The sequence below is a fragment of the Cornus florida genome, unplaced genomic scaffold, assembly GCF_030987335.1.
Source record: "Cornus florida cultivar Cherokee Brave unplaced genomic scaffold, ASM3098733v1 CherokeeBrave_3.0.0_Hap2_Chr10, whole genome shotgun sequence".
Classification (NCBI taxonomy): domain Eukaryota; kingdom Viridiplantae; phylum Streptophyta; class Magnoliopsida; order Cornales; family Cornaceae; genus Cornus; species Cornus florida.
Window position 1 is genome coordinate 21145962 of NW_026775580.1, and position 12777 is coordinate 21158738.

At 37.7% G+C, this 12777-nt stretch overlaps 1 protein-coding gene across 1 annotated transcript in view; it reads right to left on the reverse strand.

Moving 5' to 3' along the window:
* LOC132279029 (uncharacterized) overlaps positions 1-12777 on the reverse strand; it is a 102387-nt gene that overhangs the window by 18987 nt on the left and 70623 nt on the right. Inside the window, exons 15-17 of the mRNA XM_059780943.1 lie at positions 2573-2749; positions 2372-2476; positions 2105-2263 (exon numbers count right to left, since the gene is read on the reverse strand). Coding sequence (XP_059636926.1) covers positions 2105-2263; positions 2372-2476; positions 2573-2749 — 441 coding nt within the window. The remainder of the gene's footprint in view (positions 1-2104; positions 2264-2371; positions 2477-2572; positions 2750-12777) is intronic.

Genomic DNA, 12777 nt, shown 5'->3' on the forward strand with positions numbered 1-12777 from the left:
GACTTTTTACAATACGTACACCAGAGATTGTCTCGGTTTGCCCCCTTCAATAATTCCGCCTTTCCATGTTCAGCATTTTGCGGCTGTTCTACAGGAAACCCCGCTTCTTGTCAGCAGAGGCTACGAGTGCTGAGCTGTCAATCGACTGAGGTTCAAGCATGATTCCTCTCCGACTCTCTTCAGCCCAAATCAATGAAATCACCTCATTAAGAGATGGTACCTCCTCCTTCCCCAAATTTGAATTCTGACTTGATCAAATTCAGAGTTTAGGCCAGCGAGAAAATCATAAACTCGATCTTTTTCAATGAAATTTTTTATAATTACAGTGCATTCACTGCACTTCAAATCAATCACTTGGTAGTAATCCTATTCTTGCCACTGGTTTTGAAGAAAATTGGCATACTCAATCACGGACTTGTTCCCCTGTTTTGTAGACGCTGTCTTTGTCTTGATTTCGTATACTTGCGCCGCATCATGAACCTTGGAGTAAGTCTGGTTGAGAGCGTCCCAGATGGCCTTCGCCAGTTGGTAGGAACATGCATGTATCGCTAATTTCAGGTGTCATGGAATTCCACAACCAGGACATGACCATTGAGTCCTCCTCGTCCCACGCTTCAAAATTTGCATCACCTTTCTTTGGTCTCGTTCCCAGCAAGTGACTTAATTTCCCTTTTCCTTTCAGAAAAGTTCGAACCAATTGAGACCATTTCAAGTAGTTTCTTCCATTAAGTCGGTATGCCGGTTGAATATTCTGCAGTTCACTTGTGGAGCGCTGAACCTGCTCTTCCTCGGGTGATTGGGATGATTGAACAGTAGTTTCTGACATTCTTCAACAATCGACTATGAAGGCCGGACAGAAGGGTTATGCAAAAATTGGCAAAAGAAATTACCAGAGAATGACTGCGATGAAGGCAAGTCACAGAGAAAATAAGCTATGAAGGCCTGAACAGAAAATAAATAAATAAATAAATAATTTTTTTTTTTTTTTTTTTTCAGGAAATCCATTTTTTTTTTTTTTTTTAGGAAATCCAAGCCTTACGACTCTGATACCATGTGGTGAAATGAATTCAATTCCATTGAATCTGTTAATCTTTTTACAAGAGCCTCTGTTGGGCTATATATAAGAAATTACAGTGAGAAAAATTAGCAACTAACTAAATTTTGAAAACCCTATAATCAGGAATCCCTGATTCTCTATCAATCAAATCCCTAAACTCTAGGAAACAAATATTTACACAATTCTAGTGCTAGCCTCCCACTAATCAAGGAGACTAACTCGTATTTTTCCACAAAAATAGGAAACAAGGAGGATTTTTCTCCATTGATTCCTCTAGTAACACCAAATCTTCAATAACAGGAAACAACATCAATTACTGAAAGATTTTCCTCCATTAAATCTTCAATAGGCTCCACCTGGAAGAGATTCCACTAGTCATTAGTACAGAAGAGATATTGCAACGATAGAGAATCACCCCCCCCCCCCCCCCCCCCACACACACACACACACACACACACACAGACACACACACTTCTACGAGACTACATCTCTCTACCCTCACACCCACCCTAATCTCTCTTTTTTATTCTCTCTCACATATTTATCCCCTCCTCTACCTTCCTTCATCGCCATGCACCTATATTTATAGGTGAGCTTCCTCCACCCTTACTTTTCCTTGCCGTCTAACATTCCTTAGCCACTAAGTAACTCAATCTTTGACTGGTCCATCATTTCAGTTGTCTTAGCTGTCCATTACTTATCAATTCCATTTGCTTAGTTAATCACAACAACCACGTCACTAAGACCAATTACAGGGAACCACATACAGCTAACCAATCAACAAAAAACACATGCCTTTAACAAATGAATTTTAGCCACATTTCTAACAATTTCTTTTGGTAGGTTGACATTATTAGAGAAGAACCCAAAAGGTAATCCTTCCACGGAAAAAGGCGGATGATGAACTCCATATACGTATAATTGAACCAAAAGAATCCATTTCAAACGCCATGTAAGGGCAATGTAATAATTTGCTTCACATGAGACATCAAAATCTGCCACAAATGTTATTCTGATACTAATCGTAGCAAGTGTAAAACCAGGTACCTGAATTAGAATTTCAATGATGTGAAGAACTGAGAGCAACCCCCTATCGTTTACATTTTCAACAACCAGATCAAGAAGTTTAGGAACAATAGAAGCATGCATATTTAGAAAATCCATTCCACCCAAAACTATGTAGTCTTCAATGATATTGGCAGCAACCTATAGTTCAAAATCAGTGGAAGTCAGGATAATATAAAATGCACAGCATACTTCTAGGAAATGATGCAATACACAAGTCAAATAAATTACACTCTAGAAAATTTTCACCTTTAAATGATCAAAACTTCTTTCCAAGATTTTCAGTAGACATGGGAAATAACCCATTAGTTGAGGCACAATTGAGGGGGCATTAGAAAGTGTGGCTTCCCATAACTGCATGATTACATCACTTGCGTTAGCATGGTACTTTTGAAAATGATGGTAATCATTTGGAGAAAAATCAGAATAAGAACACAATGAATTGCTAACCAGCATGCTGTCTTCAAGAAGTTCATCTGGGCCATTTATGTCAATTCCACATTGTAAAATGGGCAGCAGCATGTTATAACAAATGGATGACTGATAACCAAGTGCAGTCACAAAGTTCTTTAGAGCAGTAAGAAGCTGAATTTGCAGAAGGCTTTCATTCGAAGATTCCTCCCATGCCTTGGAAAAAACAAGCATTTCTAATTAGTGTAAAGCAAGAGTAGCAAGCATAATTGTAACTGTTTCTTTAGAAGTGAAGAAGTTAATTAGGTAGGTCCTATGGTCACAACTTGATAGGAAAAATTACTAGTCGGAACATTCAAATACACCCAACTAAACACACATACATGCCTAAATACATTGCTGTGTAACTTGGAAAGTTCTCGAACTCACTCACTTTGGGATTCAGTTTCCAGAATTTTTCACATTTCTTACAGGTTTCTTAAATGAAATATCAATTCTCTACTATCCTTGTTGAATCATAATTAAATCCTATTAGTGATGGGGAACGAGACATGTTCACACACATTACACATACTATGCCTAGTCCCATCAGCGTACTTTCCATTTTAGGCTCCATAACTCTTCCTCAGCCCAGTGCTCACTCTTTTTTTATGGGGAGAACTGCATCTATTCAAAAGGAAACATTTCGGCCTGTAGGAGAGGCATCTGACTTTCTTACCGACCTACCTACTGACAATCAATTGAAGGAGGTTTCTCCAGGAAGTAGTAGAGGAAAGCTCGGCTGCAGTGCATCCAATTTGTGTCGAGTTTTAAGCCTACTATGCATCCTTGTTCCATCTACCATTCCTGACAATCCATTTGTGTCTTGACCTGGATGACATTCAATATCATGTACCCATGTTCCGATACGTGTATTGGCTAACAGTGTGCAATTTCCTATTGTAGAATTTAAATAGAGTATCTTGTATCTATAAGCAGTGGGGCGTGGCCGAGGAGCAGCCAGCTGACTGCCCCCTTCCACTCAGCCTTTCTTCACTCTTGCAGGTTCTAACAGCATTAAGTTGGCGACAAGAAAGACTAGGCATTCAGGCAAGCTGCCCAGTGTTGTGGTATGTAGTGGGATTAGTATGCCCCGCAAAAACGGCTTTGAAACAAACAAAAAGCTGCATGCCGTACTTGAGGACTGCTAGTGATATACTGGAGGAAGTTGCATCTGTTTTAGAGTTACTTTGGAAAAAGAGGAGAAGAGAAATAGAATTAAGAATTTTGTAAATTAGGGATAATTTTTTTTTTTTTTAATGATTTAATTTTAGGGTAATTGTTAGCAGATATGATAATTTTATGGTTTTTTTATTTTTTTATTTTTTTTAATGATTCAATTTTAGGGTAATTGTTAGCAGATATGATAGCCACGATTTATGGAATTACTTATCGTATTAGCAGAGATTTGATTTTATATAGAATAGCCATAGAATATGTTGTGATTTGATTTAGATTTGATTTAATTTCCTTTCTTGTAATACGAGCATGTGCTCTTTTTATCTATAAATACTAGCTGTGAATGAGTGATAATCTCATTCAAGCCTTTACACAATTCTCTCATTTTTCTTCTTTTTATATTTCTACTTGGTATCAGAGCCAAGATGGTCCGACTGCAATGAGGGCATTGTGAGTTCGACACCACACAATCGGGAATGGTATAAAGTGACATGACAACACCCATTCGAGATGTGTCAGGTAGGGTGGGTGGTCCGACCTCAATAAAGGTGTTGCGAGTTTGGCACCACCTATTCAGAAATGGTTAGAGTTGACATAGTTGTTTCTTTTTATGGTCTGAGGAGACATTGTTGATTCTTTCATCTACATTGTTTAAACATATGTATGAAGGGTGTTGTACAGTATTGTATGAGTTGTCACCTACCCCTCATTACCATATATAGAATTACCATGTATATGGTTTACTTGTTCTCCACTCACCTACTCCCGTAACTTCTTCTATATAATAGTTGTTAAAATCCCGATTCTGGATCTTAGAATCTTATGATTCTACGATCCTAAATTGCCAAAACGATTTCGATCCCTTGTAAAATCTCTGAAAAGTAGAATCTCAGTAGGATCTGTAGAATCGGGAGTGGGATCGTAGAATCTCATAGAATCTTACGATCCTACTGATTCTACTAAAATGTGTTATTTTGTTCTTCTTCCAAATTTATTTGGCCTCCAATTAATTTTGGACTAATAAATTTAATAATTTTAAATATAAAGTCCAACTCATTAGCTTAATTACATTAATAAAATAAAATAAAAACAAAAAAATGAACGTCAAATGTAGAGATGATCTCTAAATTTTAAATCGTTTAAAATTTCCTCTATTTTTTTCTATTCTTCTTAATTTCTCTTTTCTTCTTTCTTTTTCAGTACAATGAACATAAAGAATTCTATTTTTCCACCTATTCTTTGTCAATTCTAAAACAAAAATAAAGAAAGACTTCATTTTCATTCCGTTGTTCTTTCTATCACAATTTTGTTCTTTGTTTTTTTTTAACCGAAAAGCAAACTTTTCAACTAAATTGCTCAAACAATTAGGCAAATAAATTGTACTTTTCACTCTATACTAGGCTTTACTTTAATTTCTTCTTTACGTTTTTGCATGATTGTTATGCTGATTTTTTGTTGAAATCAAGAAATTGATATTTAGTATTTGTCACGTGTCTTAGCACTTTTAAGGTTAATTAATTTTGTTAGTGTCTGAATTGGTTATTTAGCCTTATTCTCTATTTATATTGAAAATGTTTGATTTAGAAAGTTAGTTTGAGTTACTTTTCTAATAGTTTCATAAAATCTTCCGATTCTCGATCCAATCCTACAATTCCGATCCTATGAAGCCCTCATCGATCCTACGTAGAATCCCGATTCTAACATAAACACCACTGTATTATTGTATTACTCACTCAATAAGATATACGTTTTTATATATTTTATTTCTCTCTCTCTCTCTCTTTCAACATGGTATCAGAGCGGAAATCGATCCCTTTTTATTATTTCTTTATTTATTTTGTTTAGTCTTATTCAGACTATGACTTGATTATGGAACAACTTGAAGCCTGAGATCTTCAACAACGTGTCATTCCTAGAATATGCCAAAGATATCTGGGAAAATCTCAAGGACATGTATTCTTCAGAGAAGAATATTTCTCGTATTTATCAGTTGCACCAAGATATTTTTAATCTCCAATAGGGAGATCGTTCTATTGAAGATTATTACTTAGAATTGAAGGGCATGTGGTAAGAATGGAAAGTCTAACAACCATTGACTACAGACATAGAACAACAAAAAGGGCATAGGGACAAGTTTCGGGTGGCAAAATTTTTATCTGGACTTAAACCCGAACTAGCTCCGATCAGTTCGCAAATTGTTTGTCAAGGAGATACCCACAGCAAGTGAGACTTTTGCTCGATTTCGAAGAGCATCTATTCATGCCCTTGTGATTGAGAAGGACAACCACTCTACTCTTGTTGTTCCTAATGAGCAACATGATACTTTCTGTGGAGGACGAGGGAGCAGAGGTCCTTCCAACGCAGGCCGTAGTACTCGTGGCAGCAGAGGGGGTTGCGGCAGCAAAAGTGTACTCATTGTGGCCGAAACAATCACTATGTTGACTTCTACTGGGCTCTTCAAGGCAAAACAACTTGGGCTAATCAAGCTTCAATTTCTGAGGAGACTACTCCCACTCTTGTGAATGAACAAGTCATTCTCTCCAATGCCGAATATGATTCTCTGGTAAAGCGTGAGCGTGCAAATCAGCCCTCCTCCACCACTACTATCATTACTTCAGGTAATACATGTCTCAATGCTTCCTCTTCTACACCTTGGATCATTGATTCAGGGGCATCTGATCACATGACAAGTAACCCATCTCTTCTTTTTGATATTTCTCATGTTTTCTCACCATCGGTTACCACAATGAATGGTGCCAATTCACCTGTTCATAGAATTTGTGCCTTCCGTACTTCGTGTCTCACTTTTTCATCAGTTTTATATATCCCTCAATTTTCATTCAATTTATTGTCAGTTCACAAAATCATATCAAATTTAAATTGCTCAGTTACTTTTTCTCCTTCCCGTTGTGTCTTTCAAGATCTCAAAGACAAAGAAGACGATTGGTGGGGGATTTGAGAAGGATGTCTTTACTACTTCCAGTCAACTACTGCTCTGACAACTCTACATTCCACCTCCTCTTCAGCTTACCAATGGCATTGCCGCCTTGGACATCCCTCTTCAAATAGTCTTCGAGCCTTGGTCCCTCCTTTAGTTGATTTTGCTAAGTTTAATTGTACTACTTGCCAACTTAGTAAACATCGTCGGGCTACTTTTAAGTCTCGTTTTGATAATAAAAGTTTAAAACCTTTTGAGTTAGTACATTCGGATGTTTGGGGACCAGCTCGTACTACTGGTTTATTTGGTGCTCGTTATTTTGTGTCATTTATTGATGATTATTCACGTTTAACTTAGGTTTATATTCTTAAAGATAGATCTCAAGTATTCTCTGTTTTTCAATCCTTTAATGATGAAATTCAAAATCAGTTTGATGCAAAATTACTAATTCTTAGAACTGACAATGCCCTTGAATATACACTTCTTGTTTTTCAAAAGTTTCGTGAGTCGAGGGGCATTATGCATCAAACATCTTGTGTTGATACCCCTCAACAAAATGGAGTTGTTGAACGGAAGAATGGCCCACTCCTAGCTATCGCTTGTGCCTTAATAATTCAAATGCATGTTCCAAAACATTTTTGGGCAGATGAAGTTCCGGTTCCTGCTTATCTTTTAAACCGCATGCCTTCTAAGGTCCTTCAAGGAAAATCACCCTTCCAAATGATGTTTCCTGACAAAAAACCTTTTTCCATTCCTCGAAAGGTGTTTGGGTGTGTCTGTTTTGTTCATAATCTAAGCCCAAGACGAGACAAACTTGATCCTCGTGCTCACAAATGTATTTTCTTAGGTTATTCTCGCACTCAAAAGAGATAAAATATTACAGTCCAACTCTTTGTAAACAATGTGTGTGCAAATGTAACTTTATTTGAGGATGTTCCTTATTATTCCCAGGAAGACAGTAGTTTTGAGTACTCTATTCTTCAAGAGTCTGTTCTTCCAACTCCAGTTTTTTATTCTGACATCCCACCAGCTCTTTGTGTCTATACTCGTCGCCAGAAAAGAGTAGTTAATCATGTTCCAACGACTAAAGTAGTAAACCCAGCCTTGCCACTTCCACCAGTCGCTTCAACGCCTGGAGATTCTTCCATCTCTCCGGACTCTAATCTTGATCAACCTATTGCTGTTCGGAAAGGTAAACGGTTTTGTACCAATCACCCTATCTCCCATTTTGTATCGTATAATAAATTGTCCACCTCCTTTCAAGCTTTTTGTTTGTCATTATCCTCTATTGCTCTTCCTAAGTAGGCACTTTCTCATCAAGGGTGGAGGAAAGCTATGGAAGAAGAAATAAACGCTTTAAAATTGAATCATACTTGGGACCTTGTTCCTAAGCCTACTGATACTCAGGTTGTTGGTTGTCGTTGGGTTTTTACTGTTAAACAGAAGCTTGATGGTACTATTAACCGTCTCAAAGCTTGACCTGTTGCTAAAGGCTACACTCAAACTTATGGCCTTGATTATACCAAGACATTCTCTCCTATGGCCAAACTGAATTATATTCATGTGATAATCTCCCTTCCAGCTAATCGAGACTGGCTACTTCATCAACTTGATGTTAAAAATGCCTTTCTGCACGATGACCTTACTGAGACAGTCTATATGACTCAAACGCCTGGGTTTGAGGCTAAGGGGGAGTGTGTGTGTCATCTCAAGAAGTCTATCTATGGCCTCAAACAGTCCCCCTCGTACATGGTTTGATAAGTTCAGTAAAGCAATGGTAGCTCATGGCATGACCAAAAGCCAGGCTTACCACACTCTCTTTTTTAAGAAAACGAAACGTGGTATTGTGATTATTGTGGTGTATGTAGATGATATCGTTATCACCGGCAGTAACAAAGATAAGATCCAAGTTCTAATCCATCACTTGAGTTCTAGCTTCCTTACTAAGGATTTGGGCAAACTTCGGTATTTTCTAGAAATTGAGGTGGCTCAGTCGAAGTAAGGCATTAGTCTTTCTCAGCGGAAGTATACTCTTGATCTCTTACAAGATACTGGATATCTTGGTTCGAAACCTGTAGTTACACCCATGGAGAATAACATAAAACTTAAGGTGGATGATGGTGACCCACTCGATGATCCAGAGATGTATTGGAGACTTGTAGGTAAACTTATTTACCTCACAATCACTCGTTCAGACATCTCCTATGCAGTCAGTGTTATGAGCCAGTTCATGACCAGTCCTCGGGTACCTCACATGGAGGCAATTGTACGCATCTTGAAGTATCTCAAGGGTGCTCTAGGACGTGGTCTGCTTTATCGATCTTCTGGACATCTTCGGATTGAGGGATGCACAGATGCAGATTGGGCTGGTTCTCCTTTTGATCGACGGTCCACCACGGGTTACTGCACCTTCATAAGAGGAAATCTAGTAACTTAGAGGAGTAAGAAACAGTTGTGGCTCATTCCAGTGCTGAAGTAGAGTATCGTGCCATGGCACACAATGAACTTACTTGGTTGAAAACCCTTTTACAGGAACTTGGAATTTCAATCCAGTACCCAATTCCTCTCCATTGTGACAATCAGGCAACTATTCATATTGCTAGCAATCCAGTCTACCATGGGAGGACTAAACACATTGAAGTAGATTGCCATTTTATTCGATCTAAAGTTGACTTGAATGAGATTGTTACACCTTTTGTTCCTTCTGGTAGGTAGGCAGACATCTTCACTAAGGCGCTTCCCAAGAACTCTTGATTCCATATGTAGCAAACTGGGAGTTATTGACATTTACTCTCCAGCTTGAGGGGGAGTGTTGTACAGTATTTAGGGGTGCACAAAAATCCGGTCAAATCAAAAATCCAAACCAGACCAAACCGGACCGGACAGTTTGGTTTGGTTTGGTTCGGTCACGGTTCTAAATTTGTTAAACCGTAAAGATACGGTTTGGTCACGGTTTGAGGTCCTTTAGGACCGAACTAGACCAAACCAAACTGTTATATTATATATATATTTATTTATATATATATATTAAATTTTAGAGTATAGATAATATAATATAATCCTACAATCCAAATCACTTAGAAGTTTGTAATAACTATCAATCATACACTCTTAAATATCTTATCAATTTATTAGATAATTTTTTTTTTTTTTTAGTGACTTAATTGAATTGTGGCTGATTGTTTGTTGTTGAATTAGTAATTCTAAATGTATTAAGTTATTACCAATTCAAAATTTATTTACTTTAGTTCCAGAAGTGATAGAAAATAATGAATTAAACGTTCTGAATATATTAATAGTTCTGAATGTGTTGGTAACTTGGTTTATTGTTGTGCATGTGGATAATATGAATACTTTTGCAATAATAGACAAAAAAAAAAAAAAAAAAAGGAACTGTGGAACCGAACCAAACTGGTTTTTCATGATCTGGTTTGGTTTGGTTCCTTTAGTCAAATGGTTCGGTTTGGTTCCAAATTTTATGAATCCGTTACAATTGATTTGGTTTCAAAAAACTCTTAAACCAGTCCAAACCGAATTGTGCACACCCCAAACAGTATTGTATGAGTTGTCACACGTGTACAGTTAGTATTGTATGAGTTGTCACCTACCCCTCATTACCATATATAGAATTACCATGTATAGGGTTTACTTGTTCTCCATTCACCTACTCCCGTAACTTCTCCTATATAAACACCACTGTATTATTGCATTACTCACTCAATAAGATATACGTTTTCATATATTCTCTTTCTCTCTCTCTTTCAACAAAGGGGAATGGTCTGAGGAGACATTGTTGATTCTTCCATCTACATGTTTTAAACATGTATATGAAGGGAAATGGTCTAAAGAGACATTGTTGGTTGTTTACTGTCTAAGGAGACATTGTTGGTTGATTACGGTCTGAGGAGACATTTTTTATTTGTTTATCGGCATTTCATCTGAGAGAAAATCATCGCTAGTCAGATTTGCACTACATTTGCCACAAGCACTCAGACACTCTTACAAAGGGCATCGGCAAGATTGGGTTTCAGAATGCATTGTCCAAGTTAGGCGTTTCAGATATCCACGCACCAACTTGAGAGGGAGTGTTAGCAAATATGATAGCCACGATTTATGGAATTACTTACCATATTAGCAGATATTTGATTTACTATAGAATATGCCATACAATATGTTGTGATTTGATTTAATTTCCTTTCTTGTAATACGAGCATGTGCTCTTTTTATCTATAAATACTAGCTGTGAATGAGTGATAATCTCATTCAAGCCTTTACACAATTCTTTAATTTTTCTTCTTTTTATATTTTTTCTGCAATTTTGGTATTTTCATATTTTAGGGTTTATTAGGGATTTGCTTAATTATGCCTATATAAAGGCCTATATGTAATCCCACAATTTAGCTTTGATTATTGGAATAACATAGTGATTTGAGAATTATTTATGTCTCATTCATCATTCCTACTCTTCCCAACTTTTCAGTCTCATCCAACCTATCTTTTTAATACGTCTTCTCATCTCCTTCATCTAGCTTCATCTCAACTTCTATCTTCTCATCACTTGCTTTCCTTCTAATCCTACATTAGTTGGTATCTAAACACATTCAAGTTTGTACCTCAAGTCAATGTTAATATCCAAATAGGGCTGCAAACAAAAAGAGTTGTTAGCGAATAGCTCGAGCTCGGTTTGCTAAATGCTCGGCTCGCGTTCGTTTATTTAATAAGCGAGCCGAGCTCAAACACACTCTAACTCGGCTCATTTGTTCGCGAACATGTTTGTGAACAAGCTCGTTAATGGGCTCATTTTTGAGCATGTTAATATGAATATATATGTATGTATATACATGTATATAATAGCCTACTAGGCCCACTATTTTTCGAGCCCAATCCAACCCAACCCAATCCAATGCATATAAACATAACATGAGCCCTTTTAAAATTAAAACAGCCCAAGCCCATATTTCCAAGCCCATCATATAAACCCTAAGCATCGTTATCTCACACATATCCATTTCTCACCACCATATCGATCCCCAACCTTATCCTAATCGCCACCTCTATGGAAGCAGCGCTCTGGCCAGAACACTGCAGCAACCTGCTATTCAACGCCGGCGACGATGACACACTCCATCACACCCGAAATACATGGTTAACCCTCTCTCTATACCTGTCATATTTCCCATGAGATCGCACCTCCCCAATTCTCCATTTGGATGGCAGAATCGGAAGTGAATATTGAAATAAAGACCAGAGCTCGGAATTTATCAATCATGGTCGAGCCGAGCTCAGACACTCACGTAAAAGCTCGAGTCAAGCTCAGACACCATTGCTATATGATCGAGCCGAGCCCGAGCCGAGCCCTACTCGGCTCGACTCGTTTGCAGCACTATATTCAAACCCTTCCACTAGACTTCTCTGGGTCAAACAAAAAAAAAAAAGTGAATAAATTATGGTAAATTACCCTAACCTCCCTGAGGTTTAGTTAAATTATCCTCGGATGCAACTTTCGGTGACATCACTCAGAGCAAATATTTTAACACCATTAACTTTGAAAATCAAGTTACAAAAATGCCCACAAACAAAAAATTAAAAACTAAATATAAATTCCTATACATATGTGTGATGTTGTGGCCCGAATTTGGTTCCAGGTTGCAACACCTGATGACCCAATGAACCGATTTTTGCTTGCGAGTCACGGACCATGTTTAATACTCTTGTAGCCCGATATATAAGGTCATTTAGGGTTCGGAATGGGAAATTGAGAGCGCGAGAGCTAGGCCTTGGGGGCTGAAACTTGTAATCTCCTAACTTTTGCATAGTAAAACCTTTTACCAAATCTTCACCTTGGATGCTTGTATCAAACCATACTAATGCTATGTTTGGTTGGAGGGAAGGATTGAGGAGGGATGGATGTAGCTTTTCGTGTTTGGTTGGAGGGAAGGGGAGGAAGCTAGGAGGGATGAAGCATCCCTCCTTTCTTCATGTTTTTCTACCTGCCCAATTTTGGGAGGAAGGGAGGAGAGAGAGTGAATAACTACCTACAAATATACAATTTACAATTTTAACCTTTTCAAAAAAATTCAAATGAATA